The sequence below is a fragment of the Malurus melanocephalus genome, unplaced genomic scaffold (assembly GCF_030028575.1).
Source record: "Malurus melanocephalus ecotype Western Australia unplaced genomic scaffold, MMel_1.1 scaffold_6, whole genome shotgun sequence".
Lineage (NCBI taxonomy): Eukaryota > Metazoa > Chordata > Aves > Passeriformes > Maluridae > Malurus > Malurus melanocephalus.
Window position 1 is genome coordinate 375,657 of NW_026623238.1, and position 14,954 is coordinate 390,610.

Genomic DNA, 14,954 nt, shown 5'->3' on the forward strand with positions numbered 1-14,954 from the left:
ACCCTTTATTTTAAATCTGACTCTTAGCCTGTGTGTCCAGAAGGCACATGGCTTTTGATGRTTAACTGCAAGCTTTATGCCAGTTTATTAAAGTACAGCCCTAATTTAGTCTAACATCTAAGGGAGCTTTCTTACATTTGTAACAATGTAACAATGAGCGCAGTATTTTTAATTTATGAAGCTCAGATTTTACTACTACAGTMGTTTTAAAAGAAAGCTATACCTATAATTAAGTGTGTAAGTCTTCCAATAAAGACTTCTGAATTAAATTAACCCTTAATACATATCAAGGTGTCTCTTAGAYAGTTAATTCAAAACTTTAACAGATACTACACTAAAAAGAATGAGACGCTTTCAGTCGTTTGAGCCAGCACTGTTGAAAAGAGTGACAATGTGTATTACACATCTGTAGATTTTTAACTGATACAAATGCTCATCTAGAAAAAGTACAAAGCATAGTTTTACCAAATACTTACAAACATTAGTACTTCACTCAGGTGAGGTAAAGCATAATAGGTAATGGCTAATTTTAAAACACAAACACCAGACACAAGACGAGATTTAAACTGGTATGTTCCAAGTACATGAATGTAAACATCAGTTCAGACACACCTCACCAGAAGTCTTGAGGTATCTAGCACAGCGTGGCAATAGATTTAGACATACTAAACTGTGCCCACTTACGAAATCTCTTAACACATACACCAAGTAATAATTCAGTCCACTCTTTCCTCTTCCCACATCAAGCACAGTTTAGCTCTGTATGGCTAAAACTATGCTTTCTTATCTGCATGTTAGTCACTTCATAGGACCATTGCTTTAAATCCTTGTGCTACAATAACTAATTAAGATACCTGAAAAAGCAAAAACTTTCACCCAAATTGTGTCTTCTGTGTCACTCCAAATCAGGACACCATATTACCTCCTGCCTCTACTGAGCCAGTGAAGCCTCTTGGTTTGCCAGTATCTCCAYGTAAATATTAAACTTACCTTTATTAGTCCTATCTGCCCTACCTGTACTTGAAACACCACTTTATCACTTGCTCCAGACAGGCAAGGCAGCACATCATCTCTCCTGTCATTCACCTGTTCCCAATTTTTAAACAGCTTCATGGATTGAAACTGCAACAGATTTAATACCCTTTGCAATCTACTCACTGAACTGACTACTCTYCCAGATTATATCTCACTGAAGCGCTTGCTCAGGGAGGAAGTCATTACTCTTTGTCAAGTCTGCAGGCACCATTTTTCTTAGTTATAATAATGCWTAGAAGCAGCTGTTGGTTTTGATCAAATAGATTTGGCAATTTTGGTACTCCAACTGATGGCTGGAGATGATGAATTTAATGTCATTCAACTGAAAGCAGCATTATTTATCTGAGTATCTACACAATATCTTGGTTCAACACATGTATGTATATGCTATGGTGTCTTCCATGTAGTGGCAGCCCCCAACTTCATTTACATGTTGTCTGGGACAGTATAAAAACACAGTGCWCAAATAAGATGGAGCATGAGAAACTGTTGGAATGACCAGAGCACAATCTGCTGAAGATGCTGGGTTATAAAGTGGTCAGAAGAAATTCAAGGCTGTTAACAGCAGCATTGCAAAAGAAGAACGACAGAGGACCTGGCAGTTACTGCTGGAATAGGATCTGATTTTATACCAGGTACAAAAGAATCTGCAAAATCTGTGAAGCCTGAAGTGGAATGTGGACCTGAAAGGTGTTAACTCGAATGAGAGGCTCAGGCATAACAAGAGACTGGGAGATACACAGGATACAAGGAAATGTAGAAAACAATGCCAGAGTTGTTCCAGAATGCTGTTTAGAAATAATGAAGAAAAAACTCACTGCAATGAAAACATCAACCAACTGCTTCTTTTATTTGTTAACATAGTATTTWAAAAAAAACAACATTATTTTCTAGAAATATATTTACTGTCATACAATGGTAGGTAAAAAAATAGATATTTGAATTGCAAAATCTCACAATGTAATTAGATGCTAATATCATGTCCAGTACACTCAAAGTGTACAACTATGCCCCAAAAATGGCAATTTCACAGCTTCCTGTTAGATCTGATGCAAAGTAATTAAACAAATGGTCATTAACAGTTTCCTTTCCCAGTATCAGTGACTTATATTATAAAATGACACTAAAACTGAAGTAGAGTACATCTCAGCACTACTATCTTAACAAAAAACGTCCATGAAACAAAAAAATCAGTGTAAGTTTAGATGTAATACAATGGTTTGGGATCCAACCAACTAATTGACATGGGTTTAATACTGGGGTTTTTAGGCCTTTTTCACTTCCTTAGGACTGTGTTGTATTTTAGTTTTTTACAGAGTTTTTTATTGAAAAGTTTGTGTTCTATCATACACACCTCATCATGGATAGAAGAGGGCTGAATCCTCAGAAGAAAGGAGAATAAACCTAGTACAAAATGGTAACTCTGGGGAAACTCCACTTCTCTGTAATGAGCCAGATGGCCACACAATCTGAAAAGAAATGGGGAGAAAATAAAAGCTCTAGATTACAAGTGCATTTAGTTAGCATTTAGCTAGCATTTATATATTTAACTGCAATTAGAGGCAAACTCTATACATTTCACCAACAGCATAAATCATCATTTTAGTTTACAGTGTTGATTCTGTGAAGTGATCCACTCCTGCAAAAACCTGACTGGACCAAGACATCTTCAGAGCTGGTGCAGACACAGTAAAAAGGAAAAGCCACTATAGCTTCTTGCACTATGAATCAGGATSTTACTCAATGAGGTAAAGAATACATTCTTTGCCTTTCAGGACTAAATGGAACCACTGTTYGTTCTTCCAGCTTTAGCAAATGTAGCAAAGTATTAAAATGACTACCTCACCCTATTTTTAAAATTTCTAAGACTAGACAATTCAGACACCTCAGGCTCTTTACTCTGTTCTTCTCTCCAAAGGGYTCCCCTCTCATCTTCCTGACGCTATGTCATGGGATAATAACCCATTCATTTATTCTCCACTGCCTTTGTGTGCTAAATACAAATTACGTGTCYAGAAACAAGAGAGAAAAGCTAAGTCAAGTCAATGGAGTAACACAGGAAAACACTGGAGCAAACATTGATGAGGTCAACAGAAAGTAATTACTGCTGTAGCAGCTTTCTGCTTAATTATTTTGTAGCTTTTGTGGTGAAAATGTTAATGAAAATGATGAGGTGATTTTATTGATGAAGTATATAATGAAACAGCAGAATAGACTTGGCTGGTAACAAGTGTCAGACCAAACAAAAGATGACACAGAGGACAAACTGAAGAGATAGCTCTGTAAACATTAAATTCAGCAACTTAGGTTGGAAAAATTCCCTATTCTAGATAAGCCTCAAATTTGGTTTCAAATACTATACACTTTCAATTTTTAAATAAAAACACTGTACTTTGATATGGGGGTTCAGGTGCTTTTTACCTATAAATCCTATACATGTTCTAATTTACTAGGTATTGCCTTGGGATGTAGAGAAGCAGTTTAAAATGTTCCCTGTGTCTGATTCAGAGCAGCTGTCTTAAATATTCACCAGAACAAGGACTGGGATTTGTCTGTCCCAATTTACAGGTAAGTGTGCTAATTACTAGAYTATAAAGTCATTTGCTCACTCCCTCTGGCCCAGCAAACATTTACATTTTACCTCAAATTGGAGGAACAGACAGACCCATCCTGAGTGCCAGGCAAGCCGCACTTCAGGGAGTGGAGTCTGTTCAAAGCTTCCCAAAGTCTGGCACATTGGAAATCTGGAACTAGGTGTCTCACACCATACAWCCCATCCTCTGCCCTACCTCACATCCCCCAATAGAATTACAACGTTTTTCAAGTGTAATACCTCATCACTTACAGAATCATACAGTCCTTCAGGCTGGGAAAGACCTTCATGATCATTTGAGTACAACTCCTGTCATCTAAAGACTTCCACAGCAAATCAGTTTAGCATCCAGTTTAAAACAGAAAGTTTTAAAATAAAATACAAAAGCATTTCACCAACGATCAGCTTTGCTGATACTGTAATCACACTTAAAGTCCCAGAAATAAAGTATTTCAGCAGATCAATTAGACCATGATGATTTTTAGGGAATGTGTAAGATTTTAGTTTAGTTCTAATATACATACACAGAGTTGCAYTCCCTCATATCTGAGGGAGTAGATGTTGTTTTCCAATGTTAAGTAAGTGTCAGATGTATAATTAACTACTTGCATTGCAAATGATATAATGGGAAATTTAACCGGTAAGAATTTAAATTCAAATCTTGTTTCATGAAGGCTATGACAGTTTGCCATTAACATTTTAATATATTGCATATGAAAATGTAGGCTTAAAAACAGACTTTGCATGGAAAATTATTCACACAAACATACACCAAAATATCCACTCATTCAAAGTGTACATAAGATTTACGCAAATCTGTGGTAAAAGGATTACTACCCCTACTACTCCCTTAAAAAAAAGTTTCTTATTCATACAAAAGAATGAATCCAAATAACCAAAGCTCTTGTAATGTAACACTGTGCTTACATTATTCCAACCCATTTCTGTCACGGTGGGTATGTGAAAAGTAGTGTGAAAAGGAAAATAAAGATAAGCAAATAAATCCACAGAAAGACAGAAAAGACTGCATACTTGTAAAACCCAGTTATTTTCAAGGGGAATTTAATGTTTTAGAAATCAGGACCATATTGCTAAGGCTGCATATGAGCTATTGATCTCTGAACACCATCTCAAATTATATACCAGATAAAGATTTCACATGTTATTTAACAGACTATGGAAATCTCATTTCACATGAATGTAACACCTTCCAAACCTCCYTTCCAAAATACCAGCTTCCAATAGCACACACGAGAAATTCAGGTGAATCAAGCCAGCTACAGCGTTTATCTTGTTCACTGATATTCACCAGTACATTCCTCTTCTGGATTAGGGTTTCATGATACAACCAATGGCAGAACCAAAGACTGGCACATGATCCAGAAGACACRGAATTTATGAGAAACACTATTTTAGATATTTCCTACTCCTTGGAGTAAATGCTGACCAACTCCTACATTCCCTCAGCAGGGCTTTTCCTCTGTCTCTGCCAGCACCCTCCAAGTAGAAAACTCACCAATTTTTGTAGAATGTGAAGTGAGAAGGYATGTTTGACACAAATCAGGAAGATACCTTAATATCCATATAATGTAGTACAAGACTGGATTAGCTGGGCTATCATTCTCTTTGCTACTTARGTCCTCTGACAAAAACAAATTTTCTACCAAATAGCATGACTGCTTTGATACACCCCTTAAGTGAACGAAAAAATTCCCTCTCAATTGTAAAGACAGGATTTGGGAACAGTTCTCTAGTAAAGACAGAYACAAAACTTGCTTAACAGAACAAAATGTTGTTTTCTTTTCACAAGTCATATTTTTTCCTTTTTCAATAAAAGAAGTATGTTACTTTCCTGCATGCAAAAACTACAACTGTTGATTACTGATACGCTTAGATGAARGAGTGATAAAGTCCTTTTTAATCATAATTTTTTTTAAAGTATGCTCTGAAAGCATTAATTGCCTGCTTATTTGAATTCCTACTGCTAATTTTAACTTTGATTTTGATTAAGGCCATCATAAAATCAGTACAGTGATTTAGAAAATTTTCTGGTTTTTTAAAGGCCAGGCAGGAGAGGAACGGCACTGTTTTCCCATTCTCTGCAGAGTTGCATCGCAAGTTTTTTTCTAAAACACTATGAAGAAGTGAAGTGAGTATTTGTATCTAGCTGCTACTCTTGCCATGTGACCCCAGTTGTTTATTTAGTCTCATCTCCTCTGGTCTCATAAGCTCACTTTCAAAACTCTTCATGTTACAATTTGTCTACTTAGAGTCCATTCCTCACACACCCCTTTCTACAAATGATTGTAACTGTATGTGAATACATAGCAGCGCACACACCCTGTATTTGTCATTTACAAAAATATATGTACGGGACTTTACTTTCAGGAGCACTTTCCAAAACGTATTTAGCAAAAATGTGAATACTTACTTCTCATTACATAGTTTAACTGTACACAGCCAATAGTCAGGGTTCATGGTTGTCAGTAAACCACATTTTTCTCGCAAAATTCCCCTCAGGCTATGCCCGTGAAAACAACTCCCATCTRCGTTTTCTTCCGACCAACTTAACTGAAAACTTGAAGGATTTGGCTTTTCAGCACGTCGCACTGAACCAGAGAGCTTGCCAAACTGATTTTGTAAGTTCACAACCATTTCTGTGCAAATAGAAACAAAAGAAACAAATGCAAAAATATCAGAATACTGTTTAGAGATGATTAATGCATGAAGAAAATGGGGTGTTTGTGCTTTTAAAATTTATTTTGTTTTTTCTTTAAACCTCTGTGTGAAAGACTGAGAAATCCTGGAAGTCCTGAAGTTCTCTCTGCCACTCTCTTTACATGTTTTAGTGAAAGATTTTGAAACATAATTCAAAATGCCATGTCTTTCATACCTAATGATATTAGTAGTGGGGCACTCTAAAACGTTCCTGCAAGTAAAATCTGTAAAATCCTTTTGATACTGCTGGGATTTTTATGCTGATAGAAAGCATATTCATGCACACATGGATTCAAGGTTAAGCTTTTCATAGTCTAAATTTCAACTAGAAAAGAAAAAAACCAACAAAAAAACCCCCACTCCATGTTTGCCCACWGCTAGTGAATGAACGACAAGCTTCCCTAAGTTACTGAGGCTGAGAAGGGAAAGAAGGTRTCATGATAGACCAGAACACACTGAGTGACTGCCTATGCCTTGTTTCCCTAGGATAGAAAGCAGGTTAAAAACCATTGTTGTTGGAGCTTTAACTTTTTTTTTATGACCTGTATTTAAATAAACTCATTCATCTATTGAAAAGAAAAACCCCAAAATCCACAGGGAAAAAAACTCCTAAAATAATTCAAGGACAATGAAGTCTATCTTTCAAGAGGACACTAAAATCTATTATCAAAATCAAAGGTTTAGGAAGGTTTCTGAAAATCTATACCTGGCACATAAATATTCTACAGAGCACTGTTTGTCTSTACCATGGTACATTTGTTTTAAGATGTTACAGTGGCATTATGTGATATTCCTGCTCACAGCAGCAGTGATAAAGCTCTGTAATGTAAGTGGTCCTCTTCTAGCTCCAAGAGAAGCAGAGACAGAAGAGGAATCTCTTTTGCTATAAATGCAGGAACTAAAGGGCATCTGAGAAAATGATCAGCTTGAAATAAATAAATCTAAGCATGATTTTCCATGGAACATGACCTGACTGCAGGATCACCCCTGATGAATTTTGAAGAGTAAGTACTTAAAAAAACCCGCCACTGCATTCTTGAAGGAGAAATCCAACATGTGTAATTCAAATCAAATAAGATTATACAACTTGTTTAGAAGTCCATGAACCAGTCACTTCCAGAAAGTGGAAGAGCATATAAAGAAAAAAATACCACTTGCAGAACTTGACATGTCTCTCCAAATACCTGCTGCTTTCTGGATAATATAAAATATAGAATGAAGAACTCCAGATCTAATCTGGCTGAATAAAATTCTGGTTTTCTGTATTTCTACAGACAAGTGGGTTTTGTTGGTTTCTTTGCTTTTGKGTCAACATAAACCCAAATTACTTCTCACGAGTACTTCTAGAGCTACTAAAATACAGTAGCTGTACCTGCATTCTGACCACATACAGCTGGCTACTCAAGTAAAGCCTTCCTCACTTTCTGTAGAAAGCTGCAAGAAGGAGTGAGAGAGAAGAGGGACATGCAAGATCTACCAAAGAAGACATACTGGGATATTCATACCAAAGCACATGAGAAACTAATGGAAGAAACAGACAGGAAAGCTATGGAAGACAAATAACAAATCACAAGGAGCAGTGACATAAAGGCAGCTGACGAACTCGAGATGAAGATAGAGCACTCATTCTGAGATGTGGTTCAGTACGTTGTTAGGAAGACTGGCAAAGGCAGTTTCAGTTGTGTGTGTTTGAAAAATTCCAGCCACAGGTTGTAAAATAGTACTACATTAATTGYAACAAGAGATGAAAGAGAGRAGACAAAAGTATTTTAAGATGTAAATGTTATCAGTGGGGGCTGAAGATTTTCTATGATGGGAAAAGCTGGAGCAGATTTCTGTGCTGCTGGGAAGAAGCAAAGTTTACTCACGTCTTCTCTTTAGGACTTTAGATTTATTCTTGACTGAATAAAACAATGGCTTTTCACATCTCCACAGATACCTACAGGTAAGAGACATAAAAATTGTTAACAAAAAGAAAGCTGGAGCAAGCAAATAAAATAATTTAYTACAAATACTGCTAGAGTTTTAAATTAAAATAAAAATAATCTAGTGGCTTGTGCTATTAAAAGCCACTGCCCCTCCAGTGTATCTAGGAAAGTCTTTTTCTGAGTAAGGCAAACCAAGGCATGTTAGCCCAGACCTACTGTAATCAGTTAATTGTTCAGCTGTACAAGCTGTTTTTCACAGAAAGTGAGCATTTAATTAGTAACCTGGATAAGCACTGTGAGTGTAAATAGAAAATTAAGACAGTGATTTAATMATTYTGTTCACTCAAACAGTGGATACTAYACACRGAGCAAATTTCTAACTTCTTTTTATTTCTGTAGGGATYAGGAGTTCATGTAAAACCATATATCTTAAAAAAGAAGTACTAGAAAACCTCTTACTTAGCTCTTTCTTCATCCAATTTCTTTAGCTCCACATCCAAGGATTGTTTTACCACCTCATACCACTTCTTGAATTCAAAATATGGACTACCTGAATAAAATATACACATTTTAGTTTGGGAACAAATGAAAGAAATGAGAGAGAATGTGGCCTCCAGGCAACTAGACCTTGCATCTTGCACCTGTACACAAACCTATCCTGAATACTATGTGTTAAACACAATTGATCTAAAAATTCTGTAAGAAGGAGAAATGCAAAAATGGAGTGAAAGAACAGCATGTCATTAGAGGTGCAAAGATGCCCCTTATCTTAGATTTTATAAATTYARCACAATTCAAACYTTTTCCCTCTTTATGGAAAGGTAAGCCTAGAAACTACCTCCTCTCTACCAAATGAACCTCCACAGYTCTCCACTGTGTGGAGTGGCCTTCACCTGTTTGAAAGTTGCGTTCAAGGGATTAATGAAACTATATATCAAGCTTAGGTTTAAACAAATAAAACCTAAAGAGGCTCAGGTGTAAAATTTCATCAACTCCCCACTGTCTATTCTACTAGCCATGAAACCTCTCAGGGTYGGAAAGATAAACTAGACAATGGTCTTCACTTTGTATCAGCCTCCCATCGTTTTGACACWGGAACTTAACTTGTTTATATGTGAACAAGTATTTACCAGCACATGCAAAAACATGAAGGCATAGCACATTTAGCAGCATCTTTATCATTGATCCTCCAAAGAGGGACAAGACTGAAGMAGACCAACTGGGTACAGTAAAGGTAAGAATTCCAAACAGAAATATGGCATAGCATTTTATACATTTAAAATATAATCAACTCTTATTCCCCGTGGGTGGAGTATCTGCATTGTGAATTAACCAGACTTTGCATTTCCCCATCACCCCAGCTGCACTGCATGCGATGCTTGAGTCATGCTTTGCTTTGCCAGCCAGCTGTTTAAACTCTCCTGAAGGTGAATATACTGTTCTTACAATCAAACTTCTATACCCTTTGTATTATCTGCATTTCTGCTATTTGTATTATCCTGCCTCAGAATGCCTAGATGCTAAAAATCTAGATGGTCTCAAAAAACAAGAGACACGTGAAAAGAACAAAGACCCCTCAGTAGCCCTTGAAATTCAAAGGGCTGAAATCAACTTCTTTTATCAGCTCCTTAAACCCTGAGGTTTAAGTAAATACTCCTAAACTGCTGGSAGAGCAGTGTGGGGGGTGGTAGAAATTGATTTTAAATTTCATATGAATTATTAAGCATCTGTCACAYGCAAACCCATTGTCAGAGCCATGATGTTATACTGTAATAACCATTTACCTAGCCAGTACTGCTAGTCTGACATTCATAYAGCTGAGCTGACTAGAAAATACACAGGTCTGTGATACACACAAGCATATACATCTATATATATCCATCTATCTCAATCACATTTTATTTGAACAAAACCTGTATTGTGGATGCGTGCAGTTTACAGAACACGCACAGTAATCAACTACAACTATCTATTGTACTGCTTCCAGTGTGACTTGAAAAATGTAGGACCTGAAATACTGTTTTTAATTTAAAAAAAAAAAAAAAAGAAGACTAGAGAATGGATAGCTGAGTTGAGAATGGAGTCAACATAAATTGAATCTTTAAAACTCAGTATTAACCATTATTCATTTCAGCACTCTAACTTTGGGAAAATGCCAGAGGCAGTTTTGAGCTCTGGCACTAATCAGTGCTCTAACAGAAATTCTCACATCAGCTCTTCTGCRCAGCTGCTCACCATCACCCCAACATTTTAAGCACAGGGACAACACAGCAGAGCACATGGATCATTTGCACCAGCTGATTTTAAAATAGTGGGCAAAGAATGAGCTGTTAATTCCCAAAGGCAATGAGACTTGTTAATAAGGGAGAAACCCCATTAAGACATTAATGGCTTTGAGCCTCAGCTTGTAAAGCAATTGCACAACTCCCCACTCTTGTCACTATCATGTACTACTTAAAGTTTTCAAGGGAAGTATGAAGGGGGAAAAAATCCACCRTAAGTTGGTGTATCCACTTGAAGGTGAAAATTACCAGTTTCAGTTAACAATGATGACTGTCTCTAGCTACAGCAGTAATTTGGGTCACACCTGGCTAACTCCATAATTTTTTTATGGATCTAAATATTAAACAAAGCAACAGAAGGCTCAAAATCACCCAAAACTGGATAGAAGGCCTAACAGATAAACCACTATAACACATCTTGGATTTTATCTTCAACTGTGATTTGGATTGGGCCATGGAACATCTTCCTGAAGATTTCTATCTTTGATTTGGTCTTTCTGCCCTCAAAGAACCATGTTCACACCATTATCTTCTCTATCTTAATTGCTGCTAGGTTTTCCACACTCTCTCAGGATTATTTGGACTAAGAAACTAGATTACATCTGAAATATGTTACACACTAAGACATTTTATTCAACAAGACTAAACAAGTTTGGATTTTATCATAAATGTGGTTTGATGCCCCTACTAAGTATCTGCTATTTACGATCAAAGTGTGTTCCCTCTTCATGGCGTATCCATTCATCTCCACCTACCAAGAATAAAACGCTAAACCAAGAGGCAAACACACAGAGCAGAAGCAGAGAGACACCCAGCAAAATGTGTACCAAACTCCCCTACCCAGAACAATAAGAATGATACAGGTACACTGAGGCTATTTTATATGAACAGGATCTACTCTTTTCTTAGAAAAAAAAGATTGTGCTTAAAKAATGACAAAATCACATTTTAGTGATCAGTAAGACAAGTCTTTCTAAGCCTGATCATAAAACTGTTTCATTTACAAAACCATAACACTGCTTCTATTAGAATATTTATGTACCTTCTGTGTTATGTTTATTTCTTTCTTCAGCAAACTCTGAAAGTAACCTGTAAAAAATTTTTAAAATCAGGCTGTTTTGTAGATCCAAATACTGCACTTTTCACATGAAATTCAAATACAACCAACAAAAAAATACACCCTGATTTTACTTCAAGTTTCAGATAAAATGCAATGATTTTTAAAAGAAACTMATAGTTCATGTCTAAAATGCCTTCAGATGTATGGTTTAAGCTACTGAACTTAATTGAATTTCCAACAGTATAAACTTAATTCTAAASAAAGAATGATCCAAGACATGCATTTGCACTATTTGAAATTTGAGGGTTGCTACAGATTTGGCTAGACACTTACCATTCATAGCGATCATCTAATAAAAACAATAATTTGAGCACAACTACAATAATTGCTGCAGCAAGAACATCATATTTCACTTTTCTTGTTGACTTATTTCCAGGCATAAGAGTCAGGAAATCCACTTCTCCAACACCAATCTTTTTCACCACTCGACAAGTCCAATTATGCAATTCATCTGATTAATATAAAAAAAAAATAAAATGTTAAGACAAGCAAGAAATATTTTTACAGGGAAAATACACTGGCCATTTGAGGAAAACATTGCTTAAAGTCTTTTAGGATCATTTGACAGCAATATTTTTCAGGCTGGGGAGTATTTTTGGGTATTTTTAAAAATACTAGGAAACTTTCACTGTGCTTACATGGAACACTTGTGATTTATTATATATTCATATGGAGAATTAAAAAAAAAAATCACATATTTAATAGTGCTTTGATGTTACTTGAATGACACAGTGAGATCATCCTGAACATTCTTGCGGGAAAGCCTGCTGCAAATCCACATAAATATATTTCAAAATAAACCCCAAAAGCAAAAGACTTGTCACAAACTTTTTCCTGCATGCTGACTAAACACCCATGGCAGATTCAGCACTGCACAGAGGARGAACAGGGCTGCTTGTAAAGCTTCTGGCTGGGTATGGAGAGCAGTTTGAGGGTGGCAGGGCAGCACTTGCTGCTCTCCCAGTAAAACCTGCYGAGGTCACACCTGGCTTTCCTTGTGCAGCCCCATCACACACGCTGGTGCTGGTGCTGGTTATGCCAGGAAGATCCAGCTGCAGCTCCACAAGATACACAGCAGTCTRTCTATACAGTCTCTTATTACTCTGCTTATTTTTCACAGATACAAAGCCCCCAAATTTCTCACCTTTCCTGTTCAACAAGAAATACAGGAGTTGATTACATCACCATCAGATTCCACAAAGGTTAGCAATGTATGACTAAGTATAACCTTAATCCAGCTGTACTTATACTCTCTTGTTTCTTAAGGAGAGTTCAGTAGGAACTCGTTTTTAATCCTCTCGCACATAACAGTAAAAGTTAAAAAAATCTGGAAATTTTCCTRTAAATACTAGCAGCATATTTTGTTTTATTTCAGATACATAAAATAGTCTCTTTGTTGGTATTTAGAGTCCCTTAACACTGCCAATCCATTGTTGGGCGCTTTTTTGGAGTTATTAGAAAACAGCAGCAAGTCCTTTTTCAGTTTTTTTTAAAAATGCTTCTGCATGATAAAAATCTTAGTTGCAGGGAAAAGGACAATATATTGCCCTTCTCCAGGAATTTTTAAAGGGTACGCAGCTTTGCATTTCTCTGTAAAAGATCTGAAAAGGACAAATTTTTAGCCTTTTTTTTGATTCAATTGATGCTTCACGATTTATAAAATAATGTGATCCCCCTATGGGATCACAACACTGGCATAAAACTACAAAATCGAAATTAATACTCTGATATTTTAGCCCTAAACCTGCTGGTTATCTTCTCTTCATTTAATTGTGAATAAACAAAAAAACCAAACACTTTTATTCATTGTAGCTAACTGCAAAATAAARCAATAACTCCCTCCCCAGCTATGAACTTTCGGAATGTTTTGAGAAAAAAAAAATTACAGCCATTTGTCTGTATAACTYATCTTCAGTGACAGTGGTATTTGACAGAAAGTACGGTAACCCAACAGATAATTCACATACTAGGACATATTCGTCTTTCTTTGACAAGTCAATATTCAAGACTTAAATTTAGGATAGACAAAAAGAGTCCAAACTTATACAATATATATGATTTCAGAACTAAATCATAAATCAAGTGAGACAGCAGCWGATCTGTCTCACAGCATCAATTAACACTAAAATAAATACTATAGAGTATTATATAATACACAAAATGTATTCTATATTAAAGAATAYATAGTCATTATTACATGTGATAATTCAAGAGGTAAACAATCAGGTCCCAACTTCATGAATCATTTAGCTAAAGTTAATATATCACGTGAATTCAACAGGTGCCTCTCAGTTCACATGGATACTGAAAGATTTAAAATGAAGTATCCACTCCATAGCCTTAGAGAGCCARCATCAGAGTGCCCTTGCATATCGGGGCCTATAATACRTACTCTAAATGTTTGATGAAGGTGYTTTCTATAGAAAGAATATCTTTCAGTTCAAGCTTAGATGGGAATAAATTAGAAGGAAAAGAGCAGGCACTTTTGAAGTAGCAATTTAAGCCTTTTTGCTAGAGTTTAATAAACCACAGAAAAATTTTATCAGTTCAGGCTAGGGAAAATATTTACCAGGTAAATTAGCTTCCATCAAGTACTTCATGCACAGCATGTCTGGATGAAGAAAGCAGCTATCTGTTATATCTGGAAAACGTGGCAGGTCTAAATATGCTGCCAGCTCATTCATTTTGTCGAACACTTCTTCATATACAGGCCACGACTGAAAGACAGAGTTAGAGGGGATTATACATTTGCTCTATTAACATATTTGTTTAATTATTTTGAATTAGTTATTGATGTTAAATTCTGTATTAATACAGGATTATTTATACAGATTTTTTTAGCACTGTGACTAAACACGTGCAAGAATGGAGCCAAACTGCAGTACTCTCTGCAAAGAGGAAAGTGTGSTAGTTTTTAATGCCCTGAAATATGTAAGGAGCAAACAGAAAGTTGCTCCACATCTCCAACCAACCCACCATCTTTCTTGTGAAATGCTCCCTTTGTGTCCAAATGCTCCAAAACTGAGAGCTTTGGAAAAAAAAAACAGATGCAACTGAGGGTGAACTGTCTAAAGAGCTATGAGGTCACAGAACCACAGAAAGTGGAGGTTGGAAGGGACCACTTGAGGCCATCAGGTCCAAGCCCCTGCTTGGGCCAGCTCGAGCAGGCCACTCAGGTACTGAGTATCTCCATAGATGGCAGCTTCCAAGGTCTATGGGAAATCTGCTCCAGTGTTTCACCAACCCCACTGKACAAATGAAAAAAGATCTTGTTTTCC

General features: G+C 36.4%; 1 protein-coding gene across 1 annotated transcript in view; it reads right to left on the minus strand.

Moving 5' to 3' along the window:
• Positions 1 to 1,858: 1,858 nt before the first annotated feature.
• Positions 1,859 to 14,954, minus strand: part of TAF1B (TATA-box binding protein associated factor, RNA polymerase I subunit B) — a 46,053-nt gene continuing 32,957 nt past the window's right edge. Inside the window, exons 9-15 of the mRNA XM_057371460.1 lie at positions 14,246 to 14,393; positions 11,950 to 12,127; positions 11,599 to 11,645; positions 8,734 to 8,824; positions 8,215 to 8,285; positions 6,060 to 6,285; positions 1,859 to 2,504 (exon numbers count right to left, since the gene is read on the minus strand). Of these exons, the coding sequence (XP_057227443.1) occupies positions 2,312 to 2,504; positions 6,060 to 6,285; positions 8,215 to 8,285; positions 8,734 to 8,824; positions 11,599 to 11,645; positions 11,950 to 12,127; positions 14,246 to 14,393 (954 nt within the window). The 3' untranslated portion in view covers positions 1,859 to 2,311. The remainder of the gene's footprint in view (positions 2,505 to 6,059; positions 6,286 to 8,214; positions 8,286 to 8,733; positions 8,825 to 11,598; positions 11,646 to 11,949; positions 12,128 to 14,245; positions 14,394 to 14,954) is intronic.